This window comes from Tremella mesenterica, assembly GCF_000271645.1.
Source record: "Tremella mesenterica DSM 1558 unplaced genomic scaffold TREMEscaffold_1, whole genome shotgun sequence".
NCBI classification, from domain to species: Eukaryota; Fungi; Basidiomycota; class Tremellomycetes; order Tremellales; family Tremellaceae; genus Tremella; species Tremella mesenterica.
In genome coordinates this window covers 2,768,063-2,782,307 of record NW_006711225.1, presented here as the reverse complement: position 1 = coordinate 2,782,307, position 14,245 = coordinate 2,768,063, and the positions used below count along the sequence as shown (strand labels likewise).

Here is a 14,245-nt window from a genome sequence, read left to right as displayed (position 1 = left end):
AAGGCAGAAGATGTACAAAAATGGATAGGTATGAGGTTGCATCATCAGCTTGCATCGGTGGTGCCCGACTTGGTCCCCCCCCCAACCACCGAACGCGTTTATCCGTCGGCATTATCGATGTGGCACATCTTCCCACCCAGCTTCACGTTCGCTAGCTCTACTAAGTAGTTAAGTCAACTACGTCTTCAAAACTGGCTCCAACTTTTCCTCACTTGCTCACCCAACATGTCTTTCTTCACCCCTAATCGTTCTCAGAATGGAGCCTCTTCCTCTACTCCCATGCAACCACCCGGCAATACTCTCTCTTCACTCCTCGCCCAAGCCAATTCCCTCAATGACACTGATATGGACACCGAGTTGCCTCAGATCAGGTTGGGTTTGGATGAGATTGAGCGTATGAGCGAATCCGTAGCGGGCCGGGGAAAGAAGGTGAAACAGAACAATGGGCAAGGGTGAGTTATTGCATTACACTGTTAGCCTATTTACTCACCAGCTTAGCCACACACTCCTGTCTAATCTTGGCATAAACACATCTCAACTTTCGCGTTCCATCGCCCAACTACCCTCTGCCCATCAAACAGCTCTAACTAAACGACGTAGACGCCCTCATGTCTCAAGACTGCAGCCCTTGGGAGATTTGGGTCCTGGGTATGCCATGCCGGACGGAGATATAGCTGCGTGGGGAAGAAACTGGCATGAGATGACTATATTGAGTGGAATAGAATATCAGAGGCAAAAGGTTGGTTAACGTCCGCTACGAGTCTGAGCAGGGGTTGACAAAGTAGACTGTGAAATTGTTTCAGCAACAATTTCAACAGCGCATCCTTCAGAATTGGGAAGCGGAGAAGGCTAGGATATTGCAAGAAGAGCTGGGTGTTACCGACGACGAGCTCGCCCGGTTGTCCGGTGTGAATGTCTCATCTCCTGCTCTCGGTGCGTCTTCACTCGGTAAGAGCGCTCTAGGAGCCAGCACGAGAAGAGTATGTGGATCTCTAGTTTTGGAGGGCTGGCTCGCGCTGATCCTCAGTTCCCGATGGCACAAAGCACGTACGGGAAAGGAAGTGTCGAGTCGAAAGAAGGGGGTTTGGTCATGCACTCCAAGATGATGAAGTATGAGCGGGTCATCAGTGTATGCTCTCACCACTCATATTGGCGCCGGCTGATGACCACAGGAGCTGAACCAGAGGAGATCAAGAAAGGATCCGTTCGAACTCTGCCAAGCACTCGAAGCTTCCGTCAAAGACGATTCAGTCAGTCGTGATGGGGTGCCGCTATGGTCCAGCTGACCCGACAGAAGCACCCGATGCTTTCCACAGCCTTCCGGCTATTGGCTCATATGACGTACGAACCGTCTCTGAGAGATCCATCGGCATTCTCAGAGAATACGTCCCGTGCCGAGCAGGTGCAAGAGAGGCAATACGCAGCTGCGTATTTGGGCGAGCCACGATCCTCACATGCTGCTCTGCTGCGCGGGAGACTTGTACAAGGGGCAAGAAAATTCCTCGAGCGAGAGTGAGTCAGAAATACAACTGTCCGCATGTTTAGCTGACGTGCAGTTTCGAGCATCATGTCGAAGAGACTATCGCCAAGTACCCCAAGGAGGCTGCACTGGGTGGTATACCTGGAATCAGGAACAAGATCCGAGCATTTGTGCAGGTGACCTTGAAAAACAAAGAGACGCAAGACTCTTACAAAGCTGAGGTGATTCGGTCCCCTTCTTCAGTCTCTGATCCGGCTGATCATCAGCTGGTTGACGGCATATACCTCTGGGCTCAGGCGTACTACCTCCTACGATGTGGATATTACGATGACGCCCTCGATCTCATCGCAGAGCACTCGAGCTCTGTCGGCCGCGAAGATTGGTCTTTCCCGGGTTGTTTCAACACTTTCCTCCATTCCTCCGACAAACGCCTCCCGAAATCCCAGAAAGACCAGCTGTACAACGATTTCAACGCACACGTGCGGAACAACCCCAATGTCGATCAATACAAATACGCCCTGTACAAGATTGTGGGGAGATTTGAACTCGGGCGTAAATCGCTCAAAGTGGCTGCGACTACGGAGGACTGGATGTGGCTACAATTATCATTGGTGAGGGAAAGTAGGGAAAATGAGCCTCCTCAAGATCACTATGATCAAAATGAACTTAGCAAACTGCTGCTGAGATACGGCAACGATAAGTTTGACGCCAATGGGGCCAGACCGTTTGCGTGGTTCAACTTATTGCTCCTGACAGGGCAGTTCGAAAGGGTCCGCCGTCATCCCAGTAACTGTGATTGGGCTGATGCGACAGGCTGTGGCATACCTCTATTCCAAGCCCTCTCTCCGTACAGATGCTGTTCATTTCGCCATTGCCTTACAATACTATGGCCTCCTGCGTGTGCCTGCTGCGTCAGACGAGGTTGACCTTTGTGCGATCACTATACGTCATGTGGGTCGTGCTGACTCGCAGTGATTGTTGAAGAGACGATCGATCGAGACATCTGCTATATCAACTTTGCACGACTCATAAAAAATTATATCAGTCCTTTCTTCAAGGTAGAACCTCAGACAGCTCTACAATACGCTTATCTTGTTGCTCTCGCCAGCGATGCACCGAATGGGGTGGGAGAAAAGCAAAAACAGTATACTTTGGAATTAGTCCGTGACATCGTGCTTGCTTCACGAGCGTGGACCAAGCTTCTCGGATCGGTCCGAGCAGATGGCTCTAAAGAGGTGAGTAGCTCTCAAACTTCATGATTAAACAGGAGATTATGCTCATCTGCATAGACCGGCGCTATCGAACGAGACCTTCATCTTTTGAAGTTGAACGATGAAGCCGACTACCTCCGTCAAGTCGTTTTGTCAGCTGCGGATCAATCCGCCCTCGATGCCTCGCTTGCCGACTCTATCGAGCTTTATCATCTGGCTGGAGCATATGACAAGGTCGTCGAGACTGTCAATCGCGCCCTCGGTCATTCTCTAGGTCAGGCCTCACAGCCTGTGAAAGCAGGAAGTGAACTGGGTCTGACGAGTGCGTTTGGTGGAGCTCAGGATTTGTATAGTTTGGCTCAAAAGGTGTGGCAGGTGTACGAAAAGGATTTTGGAAAACGTACGAGGGTATCGAAAGCTCATTGGGAGACTTTGAGTGTGCTTTTGAGGTTGAAATTGGGATTGGCGCAGTTTGCTGCTGATCGTCCGGATCTTGCTTTAGAGGTGGGTCCTCTACTTCCTGGTATCTCTTGGCCAATCCACGCCTCGTGGAGTATTTTTAATTCACTTGTCCTTTTTCTGTTTACCATCCGAGCCGTCGAGCTACAGAGACAGGGTGGAGGAAGATTTGATCGGAAATGGATAGAAGCTCACTGTCAGACATTAAGAAGCACCAATCTACTCCCTCTCGATAACGACCCATCTTCTATCCCCCGTTACGCTCAACGATTCAAAGAGATTCTCGACCAACCATCCATTTCCAACCTCGATGACGTAGTCGTGACCGCTATGAAATGTCTTCATCGTCTCAGTCAACAACTCAAGCAGAGTCCCTATGGCGATCACACTCGGATGGCACAAATCAACGATCTGAAGTATCAAGCTCAGTGTCTCATACAATTCGCTTCCACCCTGAGACTGAGATTGGGTCCGGATGTTTATCGACAATTGTCGAGCATGAGTGAGTTGATTATCTGGACTTGATCACCACGAGTAGAGCTGATCAACAGGCGCCTTCTTCTGATACTCCGTATGATCATGACGCACAATACGATGCATGAGTGGATGACATGACTTCCAACCATTCACCCGACTCTTCCCTTCTGTCATTGCTGTCTCATCGATCTGACTGTGAAACAAGATGGCTTCATCGCTTAGCGGATGGCTGAAGGGAGAAGTCGATTTTGTGACGTTGTGAACGTGTAGCTGAACGACAGCTTTCGCTTATCCAACAATGGAATGCTAACTCGACCCGTTTGGAAAGACATAAAGGAATCTCGGTCATCCTTTCAGAATATTCAGGCGGCGATACAAGACATCCGGGATTGTTTTATCGTCGCGATAACACAAGACATATATACAATAAGTACCCCTCCAGAATTGATAAACCCACACTACTCCAAACATGCTCTCCAGACCTGAGGATATACAACTATCTTACAAAGACGGCATCCCTCGGCTTACGACGAACTGGGCAAGCAGAATCTCTTCACGATACCCTACTCACCTTTCTGCATCCAACGTGAAATCGCTCATTGCGCCTTCTGGCTTTTCTGATGAATGGCCATACGATCTCGATGACGAAGAAGCTAAACCTCCCCCAGATCCGACCTTGAGTGACACTCACGCCGCCTGGGCGCCCTACATGAATGCGTTGACAAACGACCAGGTGGAGCTCAGAGCAAGAATTGCTGCTGTTATCAAACAAGTGGAACAAGTTGGTATGCCGGTGATCTCAAATTCCGAAGATTATACAGAAGAGCAAAGAGAACAATTGACAAAATTATATTCGAGTTTATATCTACTTTCGGAATACACGAACTGTCTCACGAGAGCGGCCGAGAGCATTGCTCACATCAGTCAAGGGTATGTCAAAGACAGGATTGATAGCTATTTCGGTTGGACACCATTGATGAAATCCCTTCAAGATAGCCTGAAGTCTGGTGTGGTTTTGCCCGGCCCCGACGAAGGAAAGCAGCAAACATCCGCGAAGAAGGAGGAAGATCCACAAGCTGAATCATCCACTCGAGTAACAACAAAGAGTAGGCGGAAAGGTAAAAACAAGAAAGACAAGATAACAACCTTGAAATCTCAAGCTGAATCAAGTGTTTTTGGTGGTCGTTTGACAGACCGAGCAATAGAAGAATTGATGACGCTTAGTTTGACAGCGCAAGCTATTCAGGATCATGTGAGACACTAAGGTGTCTCACATATTCTAGTGATACCGTTGTTCGTTGATGAGAACTATCTACATGTTTCCTCCATTCAGCAAATTAGTGATATGTTCTCTTCCTTGTTTTCTCTGCAAAACGAAGATCAACCTGCCATTGGCATCCAAATTGTGGACTTGGCCTCAATCCTTAGCACAAAAAATGCCAGTTCTCTTCCTCAAACGGCAGATAGGTCCAGATTGAAACTTCAAGAACGAGTGGGAAGTGGAATGAGGAGATACGAAAAGATGACCATTACTCAAGTAATGGAGAGGGTTCAGCAGATCATGCTTGATCAATCTTCGTATGGACCGAAAACAGTGGAAGACGCTATGAAGTGGATAGAGGGAGGTTCCACTGGAGACCAAAAGAGTACCACTGGAAGGAACACTGGGAAAAGGAGAAGGCAGAAGACTTCAAAGGCGACCAGTAAAGTGGATGAGGAAACAGTCAGTCATCCTTCGGAGGAAACAACCAAGGAAGGGAGCAAAGGGACCGCAGTACCTGAGGATGCAGAGGATACAGACACGATCACCGACATCGACGTTAAGGACTCCGTCAACACTCCAACTCAGTCAAGTGCTGAAAATACCAAGGAACATGGAGGTAGTATTCCTGCTGAAGAAGACCCTCAAGCTCACAGTCGATGGGATGAGGAATATGACTCCGAATCTCAGCATAACGTGGAGAACACTGCGGAAGAGGGAGAATGGCAGGTTCCAAAGAAACGGACCCGTCGTCCTGTCTCAAAAACCAACGTCTCGAACTATACGACTCGTGGTGGACAGGACCCACCAACTGGGGGAAAGAAGACTTTGGTCTCGCGACCAAAGAATGTGGTAACTACCAGGAGTTTCGCTTCTGTTTCCAGTCCGTCCCCCCGAAGCTGGAGGGAAATGAAGGAGAGTGAAGTACCAAAGATTATCGATCCGGGTTATGAGAGGAGTGAGTGGGATCAGTTTAGGTCAACTCAAGGAGGTGTTGAGGAATTTCCTAGTTTGTAAAGATGTCTACTTGTCCAATGAGAAGCAGGTATGTGAGTAAAGGAAATCGGTCAATTGCATGCATTCAGACATATCCACGGTGTTGCACGTTGACTTTTTTGAGATGATTCACATTGAACCTCCTTTTCGACCTCTGTCTTTGTCAGGTGTCCACATCCTGCGACAATACCTCCGGTGTCTCCTCGTTCGGCCAGGCTTGTACCCAATATCCCCAGATCCTACCGATCCGATTTCGGTCTCCTAACACTTTCACTCTCTCTGTCGTGACCACTTCCGGATCTCCATGCGATATCGGGTCATCCCCAGATACAGCTTGTCCGACCAAGGTCGTAAAGTTGTCCATTGATTCCCTTCGTTCGTCGCAACAGATTCTGACAGCCATGATGGTATGATTTACAATATCTTCTTTGTCCAAACCTGGAGGGACCGACCCCGCAATTAGCTGTACCACATCTTTGACCTGACTCAGCATAGCACTTATGAGCTGTGTTTTTGCTACCTGATCTAAGGTGTTGGGACCAAGCCAGAGGGAGGGGATGATCCTCCATCCGAAAGGCTCCGGCGCTGGGGAGTTGGGGTCAGGTACGTTACAATGGGGTCAAAGGAAAATGGCAGGACCGGTCAAAGTGACGCTGGTGAGGAGCTGAGTGAATCAGTTACAATCAACAAGTCGGTTTGTATGTTTGTCATCCGATGAGGGAGCTGAGAAGGAAGAGTAAAGAAGGAAGAGCAGAGAAGGAAGAGGACAGAGGACAGAGGAGAGGGAAGAGAGGGAAGAGGAAAGAGGAATGAGGAAAGAGGAGAGGGCGGACAAGAGAGAATGTAGAAAGGAGAGTCTAGGGAAGATGAAGGAAGACAAACAGTAACTCACATTTTCTGACCTCCTCGACAGTTCTCTCAGACTTTTCACGATCCGTGTTGAGACCTGACAAATCGTCCCACCACCCGTTCCGCCAGAACTAATCGAGTCTGCATCAATCACATCCGCCAACGGATTCACCAACGTAATGTCCGAAGTTCTAGGAGACGTCGAAGTTCTGATGGAAGTCATGTTGAACGAGAAGACGATGTTGAAAGACGGTCGAGTGGCGTGGGATCGATTTGTCGGGCAGGATGAACATGATCAAAGGATGGCGATTTGTCCAAAGCGGTAAAACGATCGTAGATTCGTGACGTTGGTCAAAGCGGTGGAGAGAGGGTTCTTTACTGTGTGGGTGAGCTGAAGATGAGAAAGACAACAATCGTTGGTCTACTTATAGTGATAGACTAGCCACTCGGTTTGTGTATTGATTATCGGGAGGAAAGGGTACTGAAAAAATCAGTTACATATCGACAACAATCATCATGTTGTTATATGAACAAGCCTTCGTATATGTGTGGGAAATTAACCTACAAGTACATACAACACGTCAAGCGACATCCACCCTCCACTCATACCCTGAGATTCACAAAACGTATCAGTCGTCCAATCAATCCCTTTCGTTCGATTAATAGCGATGATTGCTCTCCCAAACCTTTGTCAAATCCCCTCGATCATAAACTCCAAATCGTGTACTCCAAAATCCTTTCCGCCTAACATCTTCTCTCCCCATATAACCACTGTTCCCCGATCTCAACTTCATTTCCTCTTCCGGCGAGAGAAAATCACTCCGACCTACATACGTGGTGAAATCTCCCCTATTCTGTCCACAGTATAACGCAACGGCTTGAGTGATGATAGATCTCATATCCTCTTCCGTCTCTTTCGGTCCTTCCCACTGACGCACGAAATCCTCAACACAATCACTTTGATCAACCATTGATTTCTTAAGGTCCCAGGGAGTCATGGACTTTGGAGGATTAGGTCCTAACCAAATGGTAGACTTCACAATCCATTCGTCTCCGCCGTAGGTTGTATTAGGGACAAGTCGATGAACGATTGTAGGACCGTTAAAGTGTGTAAATTTCTCTCGAGCGTGTTTGGAATGTCTCAAGTGTGTGCGAGATGATGGTGAAGCTGCCTGTAGGATTCAGCGGAAGCTCGAAGAGTAAGGGTGAGAATGGCACGACGAGACATCTACTTGTACTTGGAATGAATGTGAGAATGGGAGTGGGGAACCTACCGTTTTGAATGCTGGCCGAAAGACCTGATCGTTCCCCACGCTGGTAAGGCCTTTTGGCAGATATGTTGATTTCCCTTTCCTTCCCGTCACACTTGCTGATTCGGAAGATGAGTCTGGAAACCCTGTTGCCCCATCGAGATAGACGAACGTGGGGTAACACTCTGGATTCTGGGAGATTAGTCGTTCGAGTTTACTTGACTGAGACCAGGCATCCGTACGTCCTTGCACTGTTGACGCTTGCTTACGTCGTTTGACCAATTTTACCATTGGGCGGTCCGAGATACTTCAGGTTAGACGGAATGAAGAGAGGAGGAGAATACACTACTCTGAGAAGAGGAGTTTCTAGAGTCTTCGTCGGAGTGGGAAATCCGATGAAAGGATAATCGGTGGTCTTCGAATATCTAAAATCAGTCGTGAAGACCAAGTTAGCCACCAGTTGCTAGTCCCGTCGGCCGCCGAGATCGGGACGGGGCGATCAGCATGCATCAGTGAGCAACCCTACGACAGATACTCTAGACAAGTATGAACACCCACCCTCATCATGTCCCTCCTCCACTCCTTTCCACAGGGATCTTTCGTCTATCTTCCCGCCTACTACCGCCCGACTGAGCTTGATATCCGGCCGGATCATGACCTCCAATTTTTCTCGAGGTGTCTAATTGAGCCAGATGAGTGAAGGCGTTCTCTAATTGAAGCTCTTTCAGTCCCGCAGCAATCTGATTATCAGTTCCGCTCCCAGATGATTCATTCGTGGAGCAATCATCGACACGAAGATTCAGAACGAGGGGAAATGTTGTCGATGGGAGGACTGGAACTCACATCGAGATACTCTTGAAATTCTATGGCACCCTTCCGACCAAAATCAACTTCTCGAAGGATGTTGTCCGCAGTTTCGGTCGAAGCGTCGTATCCCATTCGTGTCATGGCTTGGGATAAGTCTGCCCGAGTGATCTTTTGATCGTTATCCTGTGAATATTATCAGCTACATTCATACGACGAGACCGTCCTTATATCTCTCGAACTCATCTCAGACAGAGTATGCCATGTGTAAGATTATGATATGGTTTGCTTAGGGCGAAAAAAGGATGAGCGAAGTCACTCACAAAATCAAGCGCCTCGAATTGTTGTCTCAAATGAGCCACTTCGTCCGGAGTGAATTGAGCCCTAGAATGTAATGCCGCATCGGTCATTTTGGTCAATCCAAGTAGACCAATCTTGCCTTGGTTCTTCACCGCTTGTTCATAGGTCAGTTTTGAGGCCTGTTGTAGTTTTAGCATTTCTATTTCAGTCGCATCTCCGAACTGCGGTCCAGGGTCTTGTCCAGGAAGCGAAACAGGGGAAGATGAACTTGATTCACTGACATCTTGTAAACCCATTGATTTTAAAAACTCGACCGTCTCGTAAAACTCCTTGGCTTTGCGTTTCTTATCCCACCCAAGCTCTTCCGCCATGATGTCGATAACCCTAGGAAGGACTTCCAGTGTGACTTGCGTATTGAGGAATGATAATCTTGTTCTTCGTGCCACAAAGTCGGTGGCTTTCTGTGCGAATTCGAATCGACATGCGTATCGTGCTTCCGCCTCGATATACGGATATAGAGGACTGAGCCGTACACCTAAAAGAGGCCAAGTCAATCCTGTCTTCTCAGACATCGAAGCGACCACCCAGGCTCGATCGCCGTAGGATTCAGCTAGGTGCTTGGCGACTTCCGTCTCCAAACCGAATTGTTGAATCAGTTTGATGTACATGGTTTTGCTCCATGCGTGTCCGCCGACGAGCTTGATATGATCTGTTTGGCTGGGTCCGGTGGTGGGAAGATTGAATTCCTTGATGGCGGCATCGACAGTCTCTTCTGCCATGGCGCGACTGGCAGTCAGCGTCGGATATCTTCACTAAAGCGATCATGGCAGACAGAACAGGTGATGAAGAGTCGAACTCACTAGGTAGTCCATTTTCCACCGGCAATAGTGAGTAACCCCGATTTGCTGATGTTGATCATATGATTTCGCACCAGACTCTGCGTGTTTTTGGCACCTGGATCCCTGACCAAAGGCCTGATACCAGACCATGCAGATAAAACATCGCCTCTGCGGACTTTGACATCGGAAGAGAGATATCCTCGAACCTCATCGAGAATCCATTGAATCTCCTCTTCTTTAGGTATGGGGTTTTGAGAGACGGTGGTGGGAGAGTCTGTGGTTCCTGCAATGACATTACCTTGCCATGGTAGGAAGAAAATGACACGACCGTCTGAAGTAGCTGGATCGAGGAGACCCATAGTTTTAGGACCATAGTAATTCTTTCTTGTAAGCTGCATGCTACATGTAGAACGAGAGAGATATTACTTACAGGAAGGGTGATGTGAACTCCAGCACTAGGAGCGACAATCTCCATAGTGGTAGGTTCGTCCATTTTACGTATCCCGTCGCTGAAGGGACCAGTGGCATTGATTACACCTCTACATCGGACTGACCATTCTTCACCAGTCATACGGTCTCTCAATCTTGCTCCACATACTCGCTCTTGACCATCTCTTTTTGAGTCAGGGCGTTTGTGTAATTCAGTGACCTCGACGTGATTTGCCATGATTGCGCCATGCTGGACAGCGGTCATGACGAGTGAAATGTTCATTCGTGAGTCGTTGTGCTGACCTGCAAGTCAGTGTAGCTCCAGCGTGATCAAACCACGACTGATCCGCGGTCTCAAAAAAGACAGATGCACGCCCGTGGTCCACATTTGCCAATGAAGCGTACCACCCTCCAAGAAGGACATAGGAGAAGGAGTGATGATCCAGGGGAAAGAGAGTGCAAAAGAACTTACCATCGTAGTAGACGACACCACCGACCAAACCTTCTTTCTTCAACATAGGAAAAGCCTCGAGAGATTTACCCTTTCCCATCCAATAAGCCGATTCCATATTCTCCTTCCCTGCTAGAAAGTCGTACATTTTACAACCGATGTAGTAATAAGGTAATTGCCACCATGTGTAAATCGGGAGTAAAATCCTGTTTGTAAGTCAGCTATACATGCCTTTCTTCATCTTCCGAACCACGTAGGACAGAGACCGATGAATCGTCAACGAGGGTTTTGTAAAGTCGACGAGAAGAACGATAATGAATTCGAAAACGAAAACGACATACGGTAACATGAAACTCAAATGAGGAGCAGTTTCCAAAAACACTTTTCTCTCTCTTAAAGCTTCTTTAACAAGTTTCCATTGTTCATAATCCAAACCCATTATAGCTTTCTGTAAATACCTAACTCCACCATGAACCAATTTTGTACTTTTACTACTTGTACCACTTGCGAAATCATCCCTATCAACACAAGCTACTTTCAATCCTCTACTAGCTGCGTCTAAAGCTGTTCCTGCTCCTGTTGCACCTCCACCCACTATGAGTAAGTCGAAAATATCTTCAGAATCTACCCCTGTACCCTTCCCATCGCCATTGTCTAACCCAGATTTTTTCTCCAAAGTGTTTATGCTTGACGAGGGAGGAGAAGTGATGGGAGTTGAAGTATCTCTTCCCTCGGCTGAAGAGGAAGAAGTAGTGGGATCTTGAAAAGCTCTTTGTACATGAACACCAGAAGTACGTAAATGTCCTATCATCTGAGCTCTAGAAGGTGGAGACCATAATGGACCTGGTCTTTGTCTTTGTTTTTGTTTTTGTCGGTTGACTGGATCATCGGAATCCAATTGGAGTGGTTGAGGACGTATGAGTAGATAAGTTAGGGATAAACCGGTAATGGCTGCTGTTCCCGAGATGAAGATACGACGAGAAGGACGACGGAACATTGTGAGTGGGAAAGATTAAGTTGAGTTGGAAGTTGACAGGATTAATGAGAGATTATAGGAAGATGGCGGTGGTAGTACAGCTGAGATATGTAGGATAATAGAGTAGTAGTAGTAGAGTGACAAAGTCCTGAATTGATTTATTCGTATTGGACAAAGATGTCGATTGGATGATGTTTGCTTTGGTCTCTGTAGCTGAACACGCCCAGTTGGTGCGGTGAGAGGGACAGGAGTGAATGTATATATGATGATACAGATAGAGATATGGAAGAGAAATCGATGACGGGACGAACGTGCGAGTTCTACTTCTCGGAGGAGAACCAACTTGACGGCATCCTTTGAGCGGTGAGCAGACGACGGGGTATGAGATCGAGTCCGACTTGTAAGAGATATCTTACGATTATCGTAGGGTTTCGCTATTGGCTACAGGGGAGTGTGCAGTCTCGCTGCTATATATATTATCTTGAGAAAAGGTGCGTGGAAGATATACAAAGGGTCAAGAGTGAAGGGGGGAAAGCAGAAACAGAAGAGAAAAGTGAAAGAGTAAAGTGGCCGAGTGGCAAGTGAAAGATCGAGACGGAAGGAGAAACCTTCAAACGGGAGAGAAAAAAAAGCACATGCATACATTTCTTCTTTCGATATTTGGAAGAGATAAATACCAACACAAGAGATAATAATCCTTATCCCTCCCCTTCCCAATCCTCATAAATATCTATTCTACCAAAGCAAAGCAGGGACAAGGATGTACCCATACAATACTCATTCCCAACTCACCACTATTGCATTTCTCCATGGCTGGGTTTACAAGCTTAAACATGAAAGGGGAAAAGGACTTTTGATGATACGTATGTTTGAGATAACACATTTCGGAGATCGTTTTGAGATTGTATACATCGACAGGTGATCAGGTGAGAGAGGGAAAGAAAGTGGGAAAGAAAACCAAGTAATCTTTTTCTTATTTTACATCATCGGCATTTGACCATTAAGATAAGGAGGCATGTATTGACCTTCGTTCCACATCGGCATTTGTCCCATTCCCTCCATTTGTTGAGTCGCACCGTCAGCTGTGGTCGACATCATTTGATTCGGATCCTGACCACCTCCGTTTCCCTCGGGCATTCCTCCCCAATTCGAAGTAGGCTGACCGGGTTGACCTCGGAGGTGTAACCATGGCATACCGTCTGGACCGGGAGCATGGTATGGCATACCGTTATGAGTAGAAGGAGGGGTCATGGGGTCTCTTCCGTATCCCATGCCGAAGGGAGGAGCGATGAAAGGTCCACCTTGAGAACCGTAGACTTCGGTGAGAGCGTTGATATGTTGAAGCTGAGGACGACCGAGATGACGTTGGTATCCTCCTCTAGGGCTGAAACCGTTGGTGGCACCATTACGATACCCGCCGTACACCGCGCTGACCTCTTCCCGGGCTAGCTTGGACTGGATACGTTTACCGTAGGGAGTGTTGCGGATCGAAGGCAGGATGGGACGGATGCACTCAACTAGGACCATGCGTTGAGACAGCTCGCAGTAGTCCAAGATGGTTTGAATTACATAGTTGCCGTATGAATCGCGGAGAAGTTTTTCGAGACGAGAGCGGTTGAGAACTTCAGACACGAGTGATTTACGGACCTCGGGGTCGGCAACGCGAATACACTTTTCTACAACATTGGACGAGAATCTGCGGTGTGAGTGGTGAACACCTATCGTCTGGTTCAAGAAGCGTCTTGACGAGTGAGACGTGCGGGATATTTTGGACAGGGAAGCAGAAACCTGACTCACTTTTGCACTGACAAACTGCAGACGTTGCCGATAAAAGTCCTGATGAGAGGCTCTGAGAATCGTGCATCGTTCAGGTCGAGGATATACTGAATTACATAGTTTCTAAGTGGGTCAGCGGGCTGAGCACTTGGAAGATTCGAGTGCGACGCGACTCGTTATACAGGAGACACGACTCTACGAGCTGAGTGGAAAGGTGGGAGCTGGTGAAAAGGTGAGAGCTGGTGAAAAGGGGTGAGCTGGGTAAAAGGGGTTCGAATTGAGTGGCAGTGGAACAGTCGTAAGTCAAAGAAGCGTGAAGGGTTGTCGGGAGAGTGGAAGTAGCGCGGATAGTTGAGCTAGCACGCCGCGATATCGACAGTAATGGAGTGAAGGGGTAGAAGCGCAGAGGATTCGCAAAAACTCACCCAAAAGGATCTTGTACCAAATACAACGAATTGAAGATAATCTCCGTGACCAACTGCATCCTCTGAGCAGGGGAAGCATGATCGATCGACCTCTGCAAGACGCAACAGCCATGACGGTGAGTGGCGACTTCGATGAGGTTGGCAGCTATGGCATTGTAGATGAATTGGTTATCTTCAGGACAGAGTTTGTTGAGGCATTTCTGGATGACCTGGAGGTGAGTCGATCACACATGCTACGTAGATAGCCATGGCGAGGAATTGG

General features: G+C 47.8%; 5 protein-coding genes across 5 annotated transcripts in view; 2 read left to right on the top strand and 3 right to left on the bottom strand.

The window, feature by feature from the left end:
• Window positions 1-279: 279 nt before the first annotated feature.
• Window positions 280-3,767, top strand: TREMEDRAFT_70789 (uncharacterized protein; the record flags this gene model as incomplete). The annotated part of the gene is made up of 13 exons (XM_007001974.1): window positions 280-452; window positions 499-739; window positions 786-980; window positions 1,028-1,129; window positions 1,173-1,250; window positions 1,295-1,512; window positions 1,557-1,701; window positions 1,747-2,250; window positions 2,294-2,431; window positions 2,467-2,715; window positions 2,770-3,195; window positions 3,352-3,652; window positions 3,702-3,767. The coding sequence occupies 13 exons, from the start codon at window positions 280-282 to the stop codon at window positions 3,713-3,715; spliced, it is 2,784 nt and encodes a 927-aa protein (XP_007002036.1). The 3' UTR covers window positions 3,716-3,767.
• A 329-nt stretch (window positions 3,768-4,096) lies between these two features.
• TREMEDRAFT_58858 (uncharacterized protein) lies at window positions 4,097-5,905 on the top strand (the record flags this gene model as incomplete). Its single annotated transcript, XM_007001370.1, has 3 exons — window positions 4,097-4,557; window positions 4,582-4,879; window positions 5,150-5,905. The coding sequence occupies 3 exons, from the start codon at window positions 4,097-4,099 to the stop codon at window positions 5,903-5,905; spliced, it is 1,515 nt and encodes a 504-aa protein (XP_007001432.1).
• A 142-nt stretch (window positions 5,906-6,047) lies between these two features.
• Window positions 6,048-6,956, bottom strand: TREMEDRAFT_58857 (uncharacterized protein; the record flags this gene model as incomplete). Its single annotated transcript, XM_007001369.1, has 2 exons — window positions 6,048-6,347; window positions 6,777-6,956. 2 exons carry the CDS (start codon window positions 6,954-6,956, stop codon window positions 6,048-6,050), a joined length of 480 nt encoding a protein of 159 aa, XP_007001431.1.
• Window positions 6,957-8,472: 1,516 nt separating this feature from the next.
• TREMEDRAFT_70788 (uncharacterized protein) lies at window positions 8,473-12,249 on the bottom strand. The gene is made up of 9 exons (XM_007001973.1): window positions 11,585-12,249; window positions 11,148-11,443; window positions 10,828-11,012; window positions 10,357-10,658; window positions 9,948-10,306; window positions 9,369-9,873; window positions 9,111-9,266; window positions 8,827-8,973; window positions 8,473-8,723 (listed from the first exon to the last, which is right to left on the bottom strand). The coding sequence occupies exons 1-9, from the start codon at window positions 11,801-11,803 to the stop codon at window positions 8,547-8,549; spliced, it is 2,346 nt and encodes a 781-aa protein (XP_007002035.1). The 5' UTR covers window positions 11,804-12,249; the 3' UTR covers window positions 8,473-8,546.
• Window positions 12,250-12,400: 151 nt separating this feature from the next.
• The window catches only part of TREMEDRAFT_72846 (uncharacterized protein), a 5,007-nt gene continuing 3,162 nt past the window's right edge, over window positions 12,401-14,245 (bottom strand). The window contains exons 9-11 of the mRNA XM_007002096.1: window positions 13,984-14,192; window positions 13,580-13,681; window positions 12,401-13,478 (exon numbers count right to left, since the gene is read on the bottom strand). Of these exons, the coding sequence (XP_007002158.1) occupies window positions 12,761-13,478; window positions 13,580-13,681; window positions 13,984-14,192 (1,029 nt within the window). The 3' untranslated portion in view covers window positions 12,401-12,760. The remainder of the gene's footprint in view (window positions 13,479-13,579; window positions 13,682-13,983; window positions 14,193-14,245) is intronic.

Bases quoted from the DNA above. Each gene is read 5' to 3' on its own strand.
- TREMEDRAFT_70788 (XM_007001973.1), bottom strand. From the start codon at position 11,803: ATGTTCCGTCGTCCTTCTCGTCGTATCTTCATCTCGGGAACAGCAGCC. The intron at 9,874-9,947 runs GTGAGTTCGACT...GCTGACTGCCAG, and splicing joins GGTGGAAAATGGACTACCTA to TCGCGCCATGGCAGAAGAGA. The intron at 9,267-9,368 runs GTCAGTGAATCA...AAACTACAACAG, and splicing joins AATCAATGGGTTTACAAGAT to GCCTCAAAACTGACCTATGA.